At 36.8% G+C, this 21,099-nt stretch overlaps 2 protein-coding genes across 2 annotated transcripts in view; both read right to left on the bottom strand.

The window, feature by feature from the left end:
• The window catches only part of LOC137403605 (uncharacterized), a 56,179-nt gene that overhangs the window by 34,546 nt on the left and 534 nt on the right, over positions 1-21,099 (bottom strand). The window contains exons 2-5 of the mRNA XM_068089573.1: positions 8,802-8,905; positions 8,228-8,389; positions 2,318-2,411; positions 1,070-1,184 (exon numbers count right to left, since the gene is read on the bottom strand). Of these exons, the coding sequence (XP_067945674.1) occupies positions 1,070-1,184; positions 2,318-2,411; positions 8,228-8,389; positions 8,802-8,905 (475 nt within the window). The remainder of the gene's footprint in view (positions 1-1,069; positions 1,185-2,317; positions 2,412-8,227; positions 8,390-8,801; positions 8,906-21,099) is intronic.
• Positions 9,412-11,532, bottom strand: LOC137403604 (UDP-sugar transporter UST74c-like). Its single transcript, XM_068089572.1, has 2 exons — positions 11,365-11,532; positions 9,412-10,926 (listed from the first exon to the last, which is right to left on the bottom strand). Exon 2 carries the CDS (start codon positions 10,771-10,773, stop codon positions 9,790-9,792), a length of 984 nt encoding a protein of 327 aa, XP_067945673.1. The 5' UTR covers positions 10,774-10,926; positions 11,365-11,532; the 3' UTR covers positions 9,412-9,789.

Genomic DNA, 21,099 nt, shown 5'->3' with positions numbered 1-21,099 from the left:
AAATTTGATTTATACTGCTATACGATGAATAGCACGGGCTAGCCGGGTCACGGGTGCAAAGATTTTCGCCACGCACATACAAAACAAAAACCGCATGTTGTTTTTGTTTTGTATTTGCGTGACGAAACTCCTTGAGTGCCTGACCCGGCTAGCCCGTGATGAATAGTTTTCCGACGTTGATTCCGTGTTGAATTAACGTCGGAATGTTGAATGTTTAAAACGTCTTAAAAATTGTTGTAATTAAACGTATACGTTGTCTTAGCTAAAAAAAACTATTCATCGTTTGACCTAAACACAAAATACGTGTGTACATTCAATAAGTATCCATTCAAAAAGCGTGAGTGATATACAATGTACTGTAAAACCTCGTAAAACTTTTAATTGAACTGCCTCGGAGTGTTGCTCTTAACGAATCCCAGATAAAGCAAGGTAATCTTTGCATAAACTTCAAGAAAGATCGGCAAAATTGATCGTGGGTAAAACGCTCAAAAGAAAAAGATGTCTTTTCTTTGAGCATTTCAGCAACGATCAAGTTTCGCCAATGTCAATCTAAAAAACGTCCTGGCAATAACATCACCTCAAACAACAAACCAATCTCAAGTGATAGAAAAATCTCTATAATTTTTGATAAAAACGTTTTAAACTTTACATTAGAAGCATTTAATTTGAAACAAGCCATTTGCGCTTTTGATTTATATTATAGTTTGTATATGTTCATGTATCTACTAATAAATAAGTAAATACATGGACTTGTGACAGTGCTCTGATAACTTGAACACTCTGATAATTCGAACACTTTTGCTCGGTCCCTTGAAGTTTGAGTTATCCGAGTTTCACTGTATACCAAAAAGTTAAAAGCTTCAAACATCATAATTTGATAGCAGGAATTATCTGCTACATTAAAAAGAGTAGACAATTTCCTATTATCTGAATATATCTTCCGTCGCAGACACTAAACAATGTCTGATGAAACGCAAATACTAACGAGCACAAGATTTCTGGGATTATATTGACAGCATAACTGAGGCCTTGTCATTCTACAACCCTTAATGGGTTTCCAGTGCCTCACCTGGAAGGGGGTTCTGTTCCAGCTCCTCATTGAGCTGCTTCAAAGTCTCCTTTTGAGGCTTAAATAGGTCAAAGCAGAGTTGAACTGACAAACTTCCGAAGATGCCTCCTATCGTCTAGAATTAGCAAAACTCTTGTTAGTATTGGCAAGAACACCACAGCCCACAAGCTGTACACGATGTTGAGTGGATAGCAGGAAGTCTAAGATAGTGGGTTAGAAAAGGATTTAGACACCGAAATACACAAAACTGTAGACTTTGCATCTTTAGTCTTCAACATCTTTATTCTTCAAAGGGCCAATATAAATGCATCAACAAAATGTGCCATGATTCTATACGCTACTCATGGCATCATTTGCCAGACTATAAATGCGCAAGATAACAATGCAACAATTGGAAAACTATGACATAATTAACAAATGCCAGATACACCGTAAAACCCAGCTCAACTTTCTACACAAACGCATATACACAGATTAAGTTTGCAATTAATCAACGTACACATCCACCACCAGAAGACATAAGCCTATGGTTAGGATCCAAACCAGAGCAATAGCAACTCTTGTCATACAGCTTCAGTCCCTTAGAAAATTAAAAAAAATTTATGAATTGCTTCCAGCTTTTAGGAGTTATCTCGTATCCGACGGATGTTCGTAATCTGACAGCTAGTCTATTCTTGTATTGCCAACCTAAATAAACTATACGCATATAAATGATAGAACTGACTAACGGCTATTTGTAAGGACGCACGATTCCATAAAGCAATCACTAACAGCATTTTATATGTGACTGGTACCCTGGCAGTCTGGTGCGCTGTGGAGATAGGCAGGTGTAATAATTAACAGCCCAATTATTCCGTAACGGGAAAGAGGTCCATTGGCACAGTTGGCAGAGACTTTTAGCTTTGGTTTACCAAGCTAAAAGTCTCAAGTTTGAATCCCATCGAAAACGATTCTTTTTCTAACCTCGCAGAGTTAGTTTAGACAGACACGACTCTCAGACTCTGACAGACATGACAAAGATCATCTTGAGGTATTTATTTTTAATTAAAAATCTTCCACAAGATTTTGCATAACGCCTTACTACAGTTACAATGGAATTACAGTTTTATTTATAGCAAGTTTGGACACTTACAATGCAATTGATTGCTTGAGCACATGCGTGTAGCGCAGTGGAGAGAACAAAGAATGGCTACCAAGAATATGGCTATCAATACAAATAATTATACACATAACATTTGTGTGACTTACCGTTGTGAAATTACTTTTTTGCAGAGGAGCCTTGGCAATGGTTCCGAGGACCTGAGGCTCTGTGAGAGGTGTTTCCAGCCTCGACACCCAGCACCTGTAAAAGCAGTAGATGTACTGTCTCTAGTTGTAGCCTTGCGGTTCTTTCGCGTGACAGGTTGCAATAAACTGATACAGTCAGTATATAATCTCATTTAGTGACCACAGTGACAAGATTAACTCAAGCTAAACGGAAAATATTCAACTGGTTAATCAGGAAACAAGTTCTGTTGCACCAGAAAATGAAGAGCATCTAAGAAGAATTCAAACCTTTTCACAATTAAACAGCCGCAGAGTAAACGAGTTAAAAAGATCAAAAATTTAAATTTAAAGAAACTTAAGGCATTGAGTTGAGGCCTGAGAAATGAGGCCTGCAATATAATATTACCCCTTAAAACCAAATTTTGTCTATGTACTGAGTTTTATAGCCAGAGTTTACAACTTTACTAAGGTTTAGGTAATAGTAATTGAGAACATGAGCCTAAGCGTTTGCTATGAGCTACAATATACCATTGTAGGGCTACTTTTGAAGAGTTGGGACACATGCTAAAATAGGATAGGTATACTTTACGCAATTCTGTCCTTTCACCTGTTATTAATATTCAACTTTACAGAGAATGTCATCATTAGGCAGAGTGATAGTGCGAGTGAAACAGGCCACACATCAAGAATCAGCCGAAAACAAAATCTCTCATATTGACAAGACTGCTGTTAAAAAAAAGTATTTGAGAGAGATCTACAAGTGTAGCTGAAATAACAAACCCTTAAAAAATAAGAAAAAATATTACTAAACAATGACTTGAGTCTTTGCAGAAGATAGCTTGAACGAGGAAACGGTGGAGAATGCAAGATGATAGAGTAGAGAAGTGAATGTAAGCAGAAAACAATGTTTTTTTTCATTTGGTTATAAACTTAACTTTTGAGTGCAAAAATTAAATTTATATTAGTTTATTCTAGTCCTGCAATATGAAAAATGGCAGTCAACGCCTCTAACTACACCTTCCAACACCAGCAGGTGAAAAACTTATTTACACTTGTATGTGAGAACAAAAATTATTTTCAGTTATTATTTCCAATTTCTGTTTGTGCAGTATCTTCACTAATAATATTAAAAACTGATCTCTTATAAAAACGGGGAACATCTCAATAGTATTAAAATGTTGCAACAGTGACATCACTTGTTTGCAGCAAAGCAATATCCATCGGGACGCTTAATTTTGGTAAGAGAGCCCCCAAATTTTCCTATGCAATAATTATCCATGATATTCAACAATGATAAACAAGTCTATGAAAACAAAACAACAATACCACTACTATTATAACTGTGTGGAAGAGGTCAATGACAATGACCTGCACCATTTCTTAACACAGTTGGGAGAATATTTGTTTTTTTTTATTAAAGCTGATAAAAAAAACACAGTTGATATTGAAATGAGTGAAAGTACTTGAGTACTTCTACCACCATCTGTGAGTGAATGCACAGGATAACATTCATACATTGCAGTAGTCTCAGAATATATGTACAATTTTAAGTATTTGTCCTAGTAGTCACAGTCATCATCGTTGTAAAATAAAAAAAATTAAAAACTCTTGAAATCATCATTTGCCATTGCAGCTGTGTTATAAATGTAACGTCAGTCTACCTCCAAAGTAGGTAATCTACTAATCAACTCTCATCTTCTCTCCAGGTAGTCAACAGACTCTTACATAACACTATGTAAATTTGGCACTACCAACAGCCTTGTCTCAAACTCAAACCTCAGCTTGCCATATTCACTTGGTTTCCTTGCTTCGAATGGATTAGGAGCTGCCTGCTGCCGACGAATTCGCACCCTAACGCTTCAATGTTTCAGAATTGTACTTCATCAAATTTTTCAAGACTAGCGACGTATTCCACAACACAGAATTTGTCAAAGTAAACTTGTTTTCGTGTCAACGTCACTTTTCAATTCACGCTTCGTACTTTTGTTGCACTAACTCAGTCAGGATATCTGATCAGAATTTTCTTTATTATTAATAATATTAATACCCCTCTATATTACAAAGCAGCAACACAATTTACTACTTGCTACATACAGTTATTGCTTCAAAGGTCACATGAGCGATGATCGCTTTTAATAAAAAAAAAATTTTCTATGCCAGAAGCGTTAAGTCTAGGAATAGGTCGGTACAAGCGCAGTGGGAATCTGTGCAATCGGTAGGTTCAATTATTTAATGAACAAGGTATTAAAACAAATAAAAACATAATTATCTCCCATTGTCGAATGAGCAACCTATCGTTGGCAATAGTAGTTAGAATATACCCGCGTGGCAGGATGTGAAATGCGCTGAAATTTTTACCTCCACTAGAGAGCTTAATTGGGTATTATCGATTCGAATCCATCGGCAGTGAACGTTTCCATGACGTCGAGTAGTAGTAGTCTCACTTAAAATGCCTTCGCACCAATTTTGCAAACCGAAATGGTGTCAACCCATTCGGATTTTATCGTTTCTGTGATTCGGAGTCGAAGAAACTCTGGATCCATACGAGGCATGCAAACCCAGTAATTTACTCACCAATTAGGTGACATAAGACGGTTATTATACACACTAACAACAACTTAACCTCTTTTGAAAGCTATAATTTAAACATAACACATGAGGAGTTGTGCAGACAAAACACAATCAGCATGGGGTGAATTAGTGTCACCAAGGTTAAACCTAGCATTAAAACCTTTCCATGTGATTCATCACAAAAGCACTTGACAACATTATGCAGGTGGTGGTGTTATGTTAGAAAAATTGGTTAGTGTCTTTCCTCAAGTTCAACAACCCGCATAAATAAATCAGAGGAGATTTTAAATGACAAAGGAGTGCCATTCTTTATGATAAATTTATGTTTGTTTTATTTCATCAATAATATATGAATATATTCAAAAGAAATGAAAAGTTTACAACGAGCATCCAGAGAAGGTGATGATGAGACCATGTGCCGATAGCAAAAGCTAATATTTAGCGCGGACCAAGGTGGCGATGTAATCAATGATTGCCCTGTATTATATTACACGCCTACTTGAAATAGGTGCAATGAAAAGATGTAGAGGAAAATCCTGCCAAACAAAAGCGTAACCCAAGTTTGACCGATAACACCATCACTTCTTGCCAAAAAAGGAGGTACCACTAGATCACTATTATTAATGAAATCATGATAACACCAAATATGCAATCCTGATGCGTTAAATTGTACAGCCATTAAAGCATATGCGTAAATTAAGATTTCATGACATTCGGGTCACAGGGAATGGTATTGGAGCATGTATTGAGAGCAAAGGCTTGCCGGCTCAATTGATGACTTTACCATTGCACACTGATGGAGACACGAGGTCAAATACTGAAGAAGTGACTTTAGAATGGATATTCGATTAGCCATCACGCTAGCGGTTTGAGCTGAAACACCAAAACCCTTAATACTTTAAGAGATTAAAACTGGACTCAAGCTCAACTCAACTCCCTGAGATAAGTTGATGGGATGCAAAGTGAATACTCCAGGTAATGAACAGCTGGCTTGTACAGATAAAATTGTCTTTAGACAATTGGACTAAAGGAGGGTCATGAGAAAATGTAATGTACCTATCACGAAGATAAACAACAGTGAACTGGTTTACGGTGGTGCTCCAAGGACTCCTATAACTCATCTCACGGAAATTATATCAAAAAATAAGAACAGCTCTGTTGTTGACAGTCTACGACTCACCTGTGAAGGCAAGAAGGTTTTAGAAGGCCAACAGAGATAACATGTCATCATGAAAACGCAAATGAAATGCAATCTGATATGAGATCTAGCTCTAGCTTACCAATGCATACCTTAGCACTTACAACTTAGCATATGTACACCTATTCCAGTTTGTGATAAAATTCGTAAATTTAATTTTTAAAATGCCATAACCATAATTTTGACTAACTCTGCTAAAAGTGTGACAATATATTTTGGATATTTTTTGAAAGAAAAAAACTGTAATCTCGCAAATAGCGCAAAAATTAAGTTGATATTAGTTTATTCTAGTTCTGTGATATGAACAATGGCACAGTCAAACACCTCTAACTACACCTTCTAACATCAGCAGTGAAAAACTGTTTTATGCTTAAACATGAGAACAAAAAACTATTGGTAGTTTTTTATTTTCAACTATTATTATTTACAATTTCTGTTTGCGCAGCATCTTCACCAATAATATTCAAAACTGATCTCCGACAAAATCGACCAACATCGCAATAATCTTAAGATGTTGCAACAATGACATCACTTGTTTGCAGCAAATCAATATCCATCTATAGAAGCCTTTATTTTGATAAGAGAGCCCCCAAACTTTTATATGCATTAATTATCTACGATATTTAATAATGATAAACAGGTCTATGAAAAAAAACAACAATACAACTACTATTATAATAAACTATTTCAAAAAGTGGATTAAACCAATCAAATCGATTAAGAAATAGAATAAGCTGGACCAAAACAGCCATCTGCCTGTTATTGTTGCAAGTAAAATTCTTGACGGCTGTCATACCATTAATGTTAATAATCTTATGAAGGATTGATTTACAGGTCTGCCCAAAAAGGGAACAGTGAATATTATTTAGCTCATGTTGTTATGATCCCGAGTTTATCAGGCTGTACGAGTATATGAATTAACAGTTCTATTCCACACTGCGGTTAAATTATCTCACATAACCGAAGCAGAATCAAGTTAGAACAGCAATTCTTTCAAGAAGAGTCAGTGACATGATATGCAGATGTCTGCCGCAAGCCAACGTATTACTAACCACATCCACCCGATGATTAAGAATTTAAAATCAATCACTTGAACTGTCATCAGAACAATTCACACGCAACCTCATGTTGGACATACTATGATTTACAGCCAAAAAGGCTAGTCTAAATGAGAAATGCCCTTCGAACTTATCATGAGCACAAGACTTGCCTGTGATTGCACATTAAACTTATCATGAGCACAAGACTCGCCTGTGATTGCACATTAAACTTATCATGAGCACAAGACTTGCCTGTGATTGCACATTAAACCGATGGATGTGATTTTGGTTACACTTGTAACCAATGAACTTTCTTTGTCTAAAAACGCTAACAATTCAAAAGTTTTTGTAGAAATTTAATGATTATTTTTTGGTGCAAGTACTGGTGCGAAACCCTTTGCAGGGGTTAGTGTAATGAGCAAGCACACAGCTGTAACTCTTTTGCTACCACAAGCCACGTAGTGCGACTCGGTAAAACGTTTGCGTATTACCAAAAGCTGCATGATGCAGCTTTAGTAGGCTTTGTACAAAACGTTTCTGATTAGTGAGTAGTTAATTAATCAGCCTATAGTATCTGTTCTTAAAAGAAAAGAAACAATTATCTGCAGGCATTGAGCCAATAGAAAATATGCTTACAACCCCTCCTGAGGATAGTTTCACTTTGCAAAATCTTAATTTTTTATCACAATTTTTTTTTCTTCACAATGACCAGTCATGTCAGACTCAGTACAACTACGAAAGTTTCACTAATTTTAAATCTATGGACTTCGTGTGATTTTTATTGAACAATAGGACTAGTGAAAGTGATTCTTATATTTTTGGCTAATCATAATAATGCTAAAAGGTGTAATAATATTGATAAATTGTCCAACTTAGACATGCTTACGGGGTCATAGCAAGTGTCGGAGCTCATTCTGCAAGACATTTGCGACATTGTTTTATGGCTTAAGCTAATATAAAATTTTATGCTGATTAATTTGGTATCGAGTTTTACCAAATATGTAATTGTCCCAGTAAAGAAATTAATTTGGTAGCCAAAGTAGTGTTAAGAAGTGACAACAAAGTCTAAGTAGAGTTACGAACCTTAGTACAGAGGCATAATCTCTGTGATTATGTGCTGGAATGTGTGAGGCGCTCTCAAAGCTAAGGGCTCCCTTTTTTACAGGCACTATGACAGTCTCACAAGACTGTAGCGAGAATGTTCGGTTATGTGAGAGCCAATTGTTTGCCTTTTCAACCAAGTCACTATACAAAATATACAACACTAGGCTTACACTAGAGAATGTAAATTCTGAAACATTTGATGAAAATGTAACATGACAGCCATTACCAAGAACTGATAAAAATTGGAACTTGTAACAACAACTGACACATTTCAAACAAGAAATGAAAGGTAACATTCACAATAATCAAATTCTACAGTAAACCTTACTTAGGAACATCAGCTTTTAATATTGCAAATACTGAATAATCTGTTAGTTTTATATATAATTCCAAATAAATCTTAATTAAATGAACCACGCAAATGACTGACTATGAATCCATCAGAACACATGTTACTGCTGACAGTTTAGGCAGCGAAATATATCGCAGCTGTTCATGAAATTGATATTTGCATTATAAACCACTGGCATTGTCCAGTATTTTCAATACTTACTCATACTGTTCTGCAGGTCCGTCTGGAGCAAAATCAATGTATGTGAATTGTGGCTCAGATGGAATGTTGCTCGGTGCATTAGACCCTCCAGCCTGTGTAACAGCCTGCAACACACAATTTGCACACTTCGGACTAAACCTGTGCAACTCTGTATATCTCACTAGTAAGCACGTTACTAGTACAACACCTTAGTCACTCATTGATTTGAAGTAACCATCAGCAAGGTTGATTTGAAGTAACTATCAGCAAAATTAAGCTGCCAAAGGGAGGAATAGTAATTACCTTTTGTTCATTCTCACTTTAAAAATAAAGACAGGAAAATCTTGCAGATTGGCTAACATCGAACTTTAGTTTGAAACAACTTGTTGTGAAAAAATGCCAGCATCAAAGTACAAATACCCTCAATGTATGCAAAACAAACCTAAGTCTATATTCAAGAAAAGGAACATTGTTTTGTGCCGGTAACAGAAATGGAATAGCAGTGAAATCATGAAATAATTTTTATCAATGTATATCGATTATTGGTGCGGGCAGCATAATTCAGATTTAGATGTGTAGACGTGACTGAAACTCTTGGAATGTAAAGTGCAATTAGGCTAGCCAGAAATAATTTGTAAGAAGTGAACAATTGCCGTTATTTTATGCAACGTTAAAGCGTGACCATGTATGATGAACCAAGCAGGCAGCATTGAATGAATAACATAAATTTGTTTTGACAAACTTGTTTATAAAGTTCAGACATACCAAAAAACATGAACAGAAATAAATCATCCACCAGTGTATTGAGAATGACAGAAAGTCGAAAAAACACAATCAGACATATGTAAACAGTTCATGGTCAAAAACCAACCACCCAACCAAAGAATTAAAAAAATTAGGCTAAAAAGGACAACAGATGTATCAAAACGACAGTAGATGTATCAGAGCAATAAAAATTTTGAGATTAGTTGAAAAAATAATATGCTATTGTTCAGATTGTATCAAGGAACTATGCCGTTACTATTTCTTCAGAGTTTTCGTTTGAATTGGCAGTACTTGTATCAGGTGGTTTCTCTGGAGTTTCCGGTTCTGAACTAGGTTTGAATTCCAGGTATGAATAAACGACGCTGGCGGCAGCACTGATGTTCAACCCCACAAAATTCATAATATCAAATATATAGTCTCCTCCGATGAACATTCCGAGATAAGTCACGACTATGTTTTTCATGACTCCAACAATAGTGGTTGTGAGTGCAGAGTTGTGAAGAGTGCATAACACTACTGAATAGTTCAAAACGAAACCCATTATGCAAGATGTTGTAAATTGAGCAGAAAATACGGGATCCATCCAAGGAGCATTTCTTGCTTGCTCTATTCCTCCTGTGTAGCTCACAAACAATATGGTTGGCAGAAGCATGAAGAGGGAGTTGTAAAATAATATGCCATACTTTCCAAGTGATTTTGCCTGCAGCTTTTTCATGGTGTAAACTCCATTTAGAGCAGTGGCAATATCACTCAAAAATATCATAATATATCCAGGGAGATTAAAGGAAAGATCATACCATGCAGCCACAAGAGCTCCAAAAATCATCATGTACACAGATAATTGTTTTTTCCATCTATGCGCATTACCGAGTAAAAATTGTTCCAATAACATTGTCATTAGTATGGAAAATCTTCGAAGTACTGTAAACATTGGCAGGTTTAATCTCTTCGTGCCTCCCAGGCCACACACACTATTGAAGAAAAATATCAACGGTAAAGGAAATATCTTGTAAATAGTGTCCATGGAAAGGGAAGGAAAGTCTACTACTTTACAGAGTTTTCCTAATGCTAATATGATGATAGTAGCCGTCATCTGGCCAAGGGCTAACACCTCTGAAGGGAATTCGTAAGATGTGAGAACCAGTTTATTTACGACAACGATAGTCAGAGAACAAATTGCATAAAATCCAGCCGAACCAACGCGCTTTGCCAATTCTGTCACAGCCATTTTCTGTGAAGTTTCTGTTATATCTGGGATGTAGATGATTGTCGAAGAAAGCTAACAGAATGATTATCTTAATGTTGTCAATGAGAATGATTGTGACTCCCCAATTTACTTCATATTCGTTTACGCTTCTGGTAGCAATTCCAGAATCACAGTCTAAAATAATTTCAAAGAAAAAATTGTCAGATCACAAACAAGAACAAGTGACACAGTGTAAGCATTGGACCCAATTTACTGCAACAACATTATTTGCTGTTCTAGGGTCAGTGTCGCAACATTAACACCTACTCACCAAGCAGGTTAAGTCATACAAGTCTAAATATGATCCTATCAAAGACCATTTTCCATGAAAAAACTTCAACGACTTTTTCAATGTCTGGTTTTTTTCTAGAAAAAACAGACCACCCGCAGTTGACTTGAAGCACAAAATTCCGTTTTGCATCTACCAACCAAACTAATTAAATTTTAAAATACAAGAGTTAACTACTTGGTTGCTATGATCACTTGCTATGGCATTGAATGCTACTAGTCATTCCACCGGATATGTTAACAAACAATGACCATTCAACAGATCAATATATCGGTAATATATACTTGCCAGCGGCTTGGTACGATTACTTAGACAGTAGCAAATGACCATCCAACAACACCAAAAGCAGAATACTACCACAAGAAAAAATGTTTGCTACATAAAAACGGACAAGAAGAGAAGCACTTCCAGCTACATGTATAGCGCTCTGATAATGGTTGCCCGGTGCCAGGCCTAGGACGCGAACACAGACTATCTTTAGTACTACGGAGTATGTTTAGACCAAATTACAGATTTCCGGTATTGTTAGCATTGAAATGAACAGCCCACCCGCACTGCTACGTAGCCTTCAAATGAGAAATTAAAGAGCCAACAACAAACTGTAGCTTAAAATTGGCAATGAAATTTAACAACAACATTTGTCAACACAGATGATACTAATGCTACAAATTTTAAAACGATAAATAATTAAGATTACACATCGTGTCGAATTGCAGCGTCCAACTTCTAGTTAAGGTAGCAAATCGAAGGTTTATACGTAACTAGCTGTATTACCCGTGTTCGGGGGGGGGGGGGGGGGGGGGGCCGTTCGGGGACAGATTTACGTAAAGCAATAGTTTTATTGAGAGTTGTTTTTCATACTGTAAAACAACTCCAAATATGCAATCTACTGAAATTTTTGTGCTGATCAGACTGCACACACACATATGCAGTCGTGCATGTCAATAATGTTGGAAAGACCAATGGAAATATGCAATGTGTTTTACAGCTAGTCTACAATGCATTAGTCTCGAACCACTCAAATCGGAGTTGTCTTAACTTTGTACTCAGAACTGATAACGAAATTGACATTGCTAGGCAAACTGAAGTTCTTCAAACTGGCAGTATTGAAAAGTCTTACATATTTTTGAAGAAATTCTAGAAAATATTTTGCTTTTGCACTGCTAAGTTATCGCTAGCATTTATTGAATTGAGACTTCTACATGCCTAAAACACTAATCATGACTCACCAGTTCTTCGTCTATAGCCTGTGTTTTGACATGGTATATACAAACTGTGCAGCAGTAATGTGGTTGTGTTGATAAAATTTATTATCTATAAAATCTACTATATAAACTACATATATGGCCTCTCGCCTTTCCAGCGTAAAGCATTACATCTGGAACAAGTTTGGACATTCGTCCCATAGAAAAATTTTCTGTCCCATAACAAAGGTTTTCTGCCCATAACGGCGCCTGAAAGCAGCTGCTGTAATTAGTGCATCTTGCTGTTGTCGCCGTTTCATCTGCTCTGAAAATTCAGCTAGCCGAGCAGCTGTTGTAGCTAGTGCATCATGTTCTTGCCGCCGCTGCATCTGCTCGGAGGTTTTTGCACGTCTGGCCGCTGTAGCGGCTGCTCTGAGCTGTTTGAGTCGCTGCTGGGTCGGCTCAGCAGTCTCTGCCCTTCTAGCAGCTGCAGCATCTAGTCTGGCCTGCTCTCGATATACCTGTGTTTGTTCAGCGGTTTCTGTTCTTCTAGCAGCTGCTATTCTGTTTCGTTGTAGGTGCACCTGTGTTTGCTCTGCAGTTTCTGCACTTCTAGCAGCTGCAGGAGCGGTTCTGTTTCGTTGTGGGCGTAGCTGTACTTGCTCTGCAGTTTCTGCTCGTCTAGCTGCTGCTTTGCGAGTTCGCTCTCTTTCTCTACGGGAATCAATCTGTTCTTGCGTTTGGGCAGTATGCTTTTTGGAAGGCATTGTACTGCTTCAAGCGTTTCTAAAAGTGAATGAGATGGTGTGCTTTTTTGTAATATACGCTGCTCGCTTTCTTCTCACCGTCGCCTATCGCAACGCTCGGAGTGCCCGTGAAAGTTCTATAGTAGCTGTAGTTCTGTGGTACTCGTAGCTGGAAAAAAAGTAAAAGTAAGTCAGCTGCAGAAGGAAATGAACATGCTTAATATCCCGAATGGTTGCAAATCCAACGTTTTAAGTAGTGGAGGTGTGGCAATTCATCGACAATAGAAATTGAATAAGAAGTACTAACCTTTTCGAGGTAGAAATTTAGTAGGTAAAGCGCAGCTGTGCAGCTGGAAAAAAGTAAAAGTAACTCAGCTGCGAAAGGAAATGAACATGTTTACCATCACAAACAGTGGCAAATCCAACGTTTTCAACCTTTCACTAAAGTAGACTCATTCATGGGTTTTCTATGGTCGACCGCTGTAGACACATTTTTGCGACTTTCCCAGCAATTGCTAGTAACTGAATTTTATTATTCATTGATAACATAACCAATGATCTTTGAGACTTTTATGGTAGTGACAGTGTTGTCCAAAGATTTCTCTATAAAATTAGCCTAAAATTTAATTTTAAATCTTTGTTTGAGAATTTCTAACTTAAAAACAATCATTTTTTGTGTAAGTTTTGAAAACGCCGCCGAGTTAGAAAACAATTACTTATGTTGATGACATTATAGCCGATTCAGATTTTTGTGATTAAATAGATAATTAAAATGCACAAAGTATAGATACAATAAATTTTTTGCATAGCAGCGCTTGTTAACATGTTGGCAAAATGAAATATATAACCAAAACAAACGTTCTAGATGGAGTTTCAAATTGAAAAAATATCATGAAGCAACATTGGCAAAATGGCTAGCAGTAGGCAGATAGCTAAAGTGAAAGAGTTATGTATTGGAAGTGTGGCAATTCATAGACAATATAACATTGAATAAGAAGTACTTACCTTTTTGATGTGGAAATTTAGTAGGTGAGAACTGCATTTTTTTTTCAGTGACCGCATGAAACAAACGTTTGCGTGACCTTCTCGGTACACGTTGGCAGTAAATATTAATTGCATGTAAATTACTACTCATTAATTTATTTTATTTAATGAGTAGTACATTTGTATAGCTGTATAGGCACCTTTGCATAGGCCACAGAACTCAGAACGGTGCTTTTTAACACGGCAGCAACTTTGCTGTTTAAAACAGAACAGTGCCGTTGGGCACTGTAAAGAGGCGCGCTAACCAGAGATCACGTGATTTTTGTGTAAAAATGATGAATAGATTATGTATAGAGGCGCACTAACAGGAGATACCCGTTAATGCGCCCTAGATACCTAGTAGTGGCTAATAGTCCGAAAAGTACGGTACTCTATAAGGCGGACACACCATTACACACAGACAGACAATGATTGTCGTTTATATAGTAGATAAATCACGTGTCCTCTATGGACCGTAGCGACAAATTGCCTAGTATTTTCATGAGCATTCGGTGATGACAACTCTTAAATTTACTGCGATAACCATGCGACCTTCCAAGAGCTATGCTTGTGCCAAGTCAACACCAAAGGAAACATACATCATTGAGTCATTTGCGGTGTGTTAAATATGGGAGGAGATCAGAGGCTGCGTTATATTTCAACGATGAATATAGAATCTTGTGATCTATCTTATGTAATAGAAATTGATAGCCGCCGACCTCAAACGTTCACTCTCTTCTATTAATCATCAAGGGCTAGTCTGAGATGTGATAAAATGCACCCTTTCCACTGATTTACACATTAATTAAAAAACTATCCCTTACCACTTCATCCCCACAGACTAATTGTCTCTTTTTTGCTCACGAATACCTCTTTCAACTGCATGGAAAGAGATATTCATGTACCAAGCTGAAAACATACCCTTTTTTATGAAAACACTCTAGAGTGTCAGGCCACCTAAAACACCCCTAAAGCGTGTTTTTTCTGTCGAGCCCTTGGGGATGGATAAAAGAGAGTGAACCCCCTGGGCCGCCGACTCAAGAAAAAGGATCACATCAAAAGAGTTAGTAATTTTTTATTCTGCTGATAACAAAATAACAACAACAAAAGAACAAACAATGATAGTTTGATTGTTTCATTTAAGCGGTATTTTGTTTTTGAATTAACAATAATATATTTACTGTATTGATATTAAATTGTGTTCATGAGATTACAGTATATGGACTCTATTTTTTGAATGTTGTATTGAAGATAATGTAATTAATGTTGTTGTTTGACACAGTCGGCACAGTCTCTTGTTGGTTGTATCCATGTCTGAGGAAGTTTTATCTGGAAGTGAATGTAGTATGTATAAAGGGTCCGAATTGCAGAGTGGCCAGTTGGTGTTTGAATCTTCATGTCATAAATACATATCTTTTACTTACAACAATTAGTTTTGTTTTTTAACTGGAATCACCCAAAGGTCACCTCGGGCGCTACCCGGGATTTGTTTTGGAACATAAAAACGAGCTCATGTCAGCTTATCAAAGTTGTTGGCCGGTCGACATAAAAGGACTCGGCAGTTGTGGGCTCAATGTGAAAAGCCATGTCAAGAAGAAGTTACAAAACAGACAGGAAATGAAAAGGACACAAAAACTAGAACCCAAGAACACCCACAAGGTCACTGGGAACAAATGCAGGGACAAACGTTCCCACAAAGTGGGGAAGACTCTACCATGATATCAGGACTATTAGTGTAGCTAGTTGGGGTCAGGTGGCAAAAGAATTTGAAAAAAGTACCAGGTAAACTGAAGTTAGGGACAAAAACAAATTAGTCAATCAGCAAATGGCTAAACAAGAACCATGTGATTGTCCAGAATCTACACAGAGGTCGACTTATTGCTGAGCATATGGTACTGAAACTTTAGCAGTTGTCACCGACAGTCCAGACAGGCAAAAACCGCTCTTAAACAGAGCAAGAATGCAAGATTACTATTGCAACGATAGCCAGGAACTTGGACAAACAGTGAACCTTTTGGAAAAATAGCTTCGAAAGATTACTACCAGATTTAAACGATTCAAAAATGGAGACCAGATCAAAAAGAGAACCAGGAAAACAGAGCTGGACCGAAATCCTTGACTTTGAGCAAACTACTGGAGATCAGGATGCAGATAGTGGGAAGGAATTTGCGAGTGTGTCGACGAGCTTTAAAGGAACAGACGGCTTCACAGTGATAAGGGGTCCGCCTGCTTTGAAGGCAGTAGGGGAACAAGACGCCCCTCGAGATGTTACAGCAAAAAAGGAAATGTCTAAAAGAGCCAAATCCAGAGAAAAAGTCAGTTCGGCCAGTGCAGTTAACCCCTCTTGAAACACCCTCTGCCAGCTGGTCTCCAGTGAGCAGAGGCTTTAAATCTATATGAAGCAACACTACACCAGGCTATATTGTCATTGTGGTTACACTAATGTAGACCAAAGCTCTCTATACTGCCAACAGTTGACTCAACGAGGAGGACAGTCAGCTCAGAAGTGCTAGATTTTTTTGCTGGACAAAAGCTCCAATGGGGAGTTCGCAAAAAAGAACTTGTGAGCAAGTCGAAGGGAATGGCCCCTATGCGTCTCTACCCTGTTTAGACCCGGGATGCCCAACCAGGATGCTCTTCAAACTCAGTCAGCCATGAACAATCCTATCACGCAAAAATGGAAGAAAAAATCGGAGGACAAGGCGTCCAAGAAACGGCCGCTGCCTGGCATATTTACTCGCTTGAGCAACTAGCGCTTTTAAGTGGACAAAGGAATTCATCCCTGGGGAAGTAACTTCCACCACGAACTCCGGAACAGCCAGACGAGATGCTTCGACAGCCCCTATGCTACGTCACAAAGACCCAACCCCATATAAGAGTTGTAAAATAGGGAGCTGTCACAGAAAACTACGGAATGATGGAAAGACAGCGGGAATGACTGGCCCACGCCCGTAGGCTGGAGAACGAATGCGATGAGCCTCTAGAGGATGATCCGGCGAAAGCAAATGGAGGTCCGGCGGCTATACCCAAAAGACAAAAGAAATTATTAGTTCCCTCAAATCGCTAATGAAAGGGGATGTGTAGTGGAATCTGATAACCGCCGATTCAGGAAAAAGGACCGCAGCCAAAGAACAAATGATGAAAGTTTTTTTTTTGCATTACCAATAGTATATTTACTGTATTGACTTTAAATTGTGCTCATGAAGTTATATGAACTATATTTTTTGAATATTGTATTAACGATAGTATTGTTGTTTACCAGGAACACCAACTATTGTTTGCACGGCCTCTCGTTAGTCTGATCCGGGTCTGAAAGAGTTTTACCCTGAAGTGAGTGTATATATAAGAGGTCCAAATTGTAGAGAGACTGTGTTTAGACCTTTGTGTCATAAATACATATCTTTTACTCACAACAATTAGTCTTGTTTCTCAACCCGGATCACCCAGAAGTTACCAGGGCACCATCCCGGTATCTGTTTTAAAGACACAGGGACCGGGATCATGTTAGCTTAGCAAGGTCACTGCCTGGACATCCGTCAGTGGACTCGGCAGTTATTAGAATCAATATCAAACAAGTAGTAATGAACTGGAAGCAGTTTTGAAGGTAGTTGCACCAGACCATTACAATTACACAGCCACTGAGTTGCCTTCTTGCCAAGCTGCCTCCTTGCAAGTGCTTACATCCCCTTCTTTAAAACTTTGAGTTACTGAAAACCATTTGCTTACTGCTCTCTCATATAGTATAGTTAAGAGGATATAAGAAAAAGCTATAAGTGGATGCTTGTCTTCACATATCTTAGACTTTATGGTAAAATGAACAAATGGGAGAATTGCTAGGTTCTCTATAAATACTCTCTAGGACAGGAGTACACTAAGGACTGTTTGTAACAAAGGATAGGTAGCTAAGAAACATATCTCGAATTCCCTCAGACAAGCGCTCTCTACCTTTCTGCGCTCATTCAGAAGTAGAAACTACAGTCTTAGAGCTGTCAGCAAACAAGCCTTGAAACTGTTTCAAAGCACTTGCACATAACTAAAAAAGGTCTGTTTTACAACTTCTAACTATTTTAGTGGAAAAACGCGATTTCCTTGCTAAAAACCTTCAGCCGAGCTCTGAAGGTCGGTTGGAAGCTTTTCACTCCCAGCGGCAATAAGCTGAATTAAAAGCACAATATCCTTGGGCAGCTCGGTGATACCAACACAGTGTACACAACCTTCCAGCTTTATAAAATATTACGAAACCAAGTCTCAGCTATAAAGACGAGTCAGGAGCAAAGCATGCACAACTTCAGCTAGTTCGTCAGAGCTTTGGTTCAAAACTGACGGCGATTTGCTGTTCAGCCTTTAATATTGGCCAAACAAAGAAGGTTGTCCACTAGAATGCAGTAGGTTTAAGAGATCAGCATAGACATACAGGCAGTTAACATCTAGCTCCTACCAGTAGCATAAACAAAAATAAAAGAAAGGTTTTAAAACAGTATGAAATGATATTCATGTATATATCTATAATTTCATAACAATAATTTGAAGAGCCTACATGAATTAAAGGAGAGTAAATCCGATGATGATATAAATATAACATAAATAACAATATTAAATGATATATAACAAATGATAACTATGATGACGTTTCTAAGACACTGACGTTCATCATAATATAATGATTATAAAATTGGTTTTTGGGTTTGTTTTAGCTTACATCTTGTCATTCTCGCCGAAAACTTGAAAAACACTAAAACAATATTTTTTTTTAAATTTGTAAATGGCGGGGAAAATGCTCACTGCAAGCTTCAACCAAAATAGAATGATTGCTAATCTTAAGAAGTTAGAAAATATGGTAAGTACGGCGGGGAGGGGGGCACTTGGTGTTGCAGTAATTTTGCAGTAAGTATAGTTCTAACTAACTATAAGATATTTTTCAGGAACTTACTATTCTTATTAACCGCTAACAAGTTTTCATATGAGACTTGTATGAGGTATATTGTAAAGAAATAAATGAATATTTGAAGTCAACATATATAATATAATATATATATATGTAATATGAATATATATATTATATATTTATATTATATATATTATAAATATATTATGTATATATTTTATATATATATTTTATATATTATATATATATAATATATATATATAATATGAAATCAACATTTAGAATTTAGGCTTTAAAGCTTATATATAAGATAACAGCCTTATATTCACTTCTTCGCATTGGTCATGCTAACTATCAGAGCATAGGAAGGGCGGTCTAACCATGTGGGCTAAAAACTGAAAATTCATCAACTTACATGTATTTGCCTTTAATCATCACTCTATGGTTATTCCAGCCTTCGGTACTGGAACCTCATCATGCAAATGTTACACTCAAAAGAAATAATTTGTAGATAGGTAATAACTAAGTAATCATACATTTAAAAGGGTAGCCATAGGTTTGTTGTTTATGGAAAGAGCTGCGCAGGTCATCAACTAAGCTGCATCGTACTTACATGTAATTGACTATTCATCAAAGTTTTCGTTTTGTTTAAAATTTCATACACACATCAAATTTTCTAATCCTTCTTGAAAAAGGGCAGTTTGTTGTATTGTTACAGCAACGCATATATATAGTTTCGGTATTATTTCAGTTTTTGGTTTAGATTATATTCAATAAAATACACTGGTCACTGCAGTTATAAAAACAGCATAGAGTACAATAGTTACTGTAATACATATTTTTTGATTAATACAAACGTGAGCTTTGGAGGATCATTTAAGAAGCCAAACAGAACATTTTTGCAAGAGGATGCTAAGTTGCTATTGATACACTGTGACTGCAAACTACAGTTGGCTTGAACAAGTCATTTTGACAATTTCTCTTTCCAGTTGAGGCAACATGCAAAATGTATGGCAAGAAATTTTAGCTACTGTAATTGCTGATGCAATCAATGGCTGCATTACTCTATCTATAGATGGGTTTGACAAATAATATACCATAAAACAAGTAAAATAAGTTTTTTGAGTTTTCATCTACATCTATAAATTTCAAAGTTTGCCAGTTATTTTGATAGTGTTTTAGTAAAAAAACCGGCTTTGCAGATGATTTGATTTCAGAAACCCTAGTTCTGGAGGTGTAGATCTTATCCATGAGACTACAGCATTCAACTGAGCTTTGTCAACAACGATGCAATGATGAAGATATTCATTACATCGGCTAAAATACGCGTAATTAAATTGCATCACAAGTAATGATTACCAGGTGGCCTCATTAAGTGAATGCCCAGCATTGCACAGATAATAAAAACAGTTTATAAACAGTTGCTGGCAATATAGTTTCAAGGTAATGTAGTAGAAAAGATGATGTGATGTTTATAAGCTGTTTTCTATTACCCGTGCTACACAGGGCATTCAGCTAGTTTAGTTATAAAACAATTTTTTTATAGGACTGCAAAAAAAATACTTCACCGAGTTATAATTCACACAAACTTTATGTATACATGGCAGTTAGACAATGCTATGAGACTCCTAGCACCAGTTCTTTTCTTATGACTTACTCTACAAGCCTACCAAGGAATTTAATCAAGATTTGCAGTTAAATACCTTACAGAAATTTTTAGAAACATTCATTAGTCACCCATGTTAGTCAGTGACATGTTGATATTATCTTAAAGTTCGTATTTTTTTAAAAAGATGATTGTTTCTGAACCTGTCTTAGACCTAGCTGAATAAACCTATCTTAGGTTTGATATATGAAACAATAATAGGTTTTATCAATTTGCAGGACATGTTTGAAATAAAATCATAAGTGTTTGCTAGCTTTTATCCCCTTTTTGGTATAAATCTCTTGAAATTTAATGAGTGATGCAAATTCAATTATATACACAGCATGAATATCACAACGTTTCCTCAAAAGACCATAATAACCTGGAGGTATTACTTTTCATTAGTTTGAAATCTTGAATATAACTTTACTTCACCTACCTTTGTCTCTTTAGTCAATCATCATTTACCAGCAATACATATTAATCTTTTGAGATATTAACAAAAGAGTTCAAATACTTGACCATTCCAAGTTAGT

Source organism: Watersipora subatra, chromosome 9, assembly GCF_963576615.1.
Source record: "Watersipora subatra chromosome 9, tzWatSuba1.1, whole genome shotgun sequence".
Lineage (NCBI taxonomy): Eukaryota > Metazoa > Bryozoa > Gymnolaemata > Cheilostomatida > Watersiporidae > Watersipora > Watersipora subatra.
Note: the sequence above shows the minus strand (reverse complement) of the source record. Positions and strands in the feature narration are given on the sequence as shown.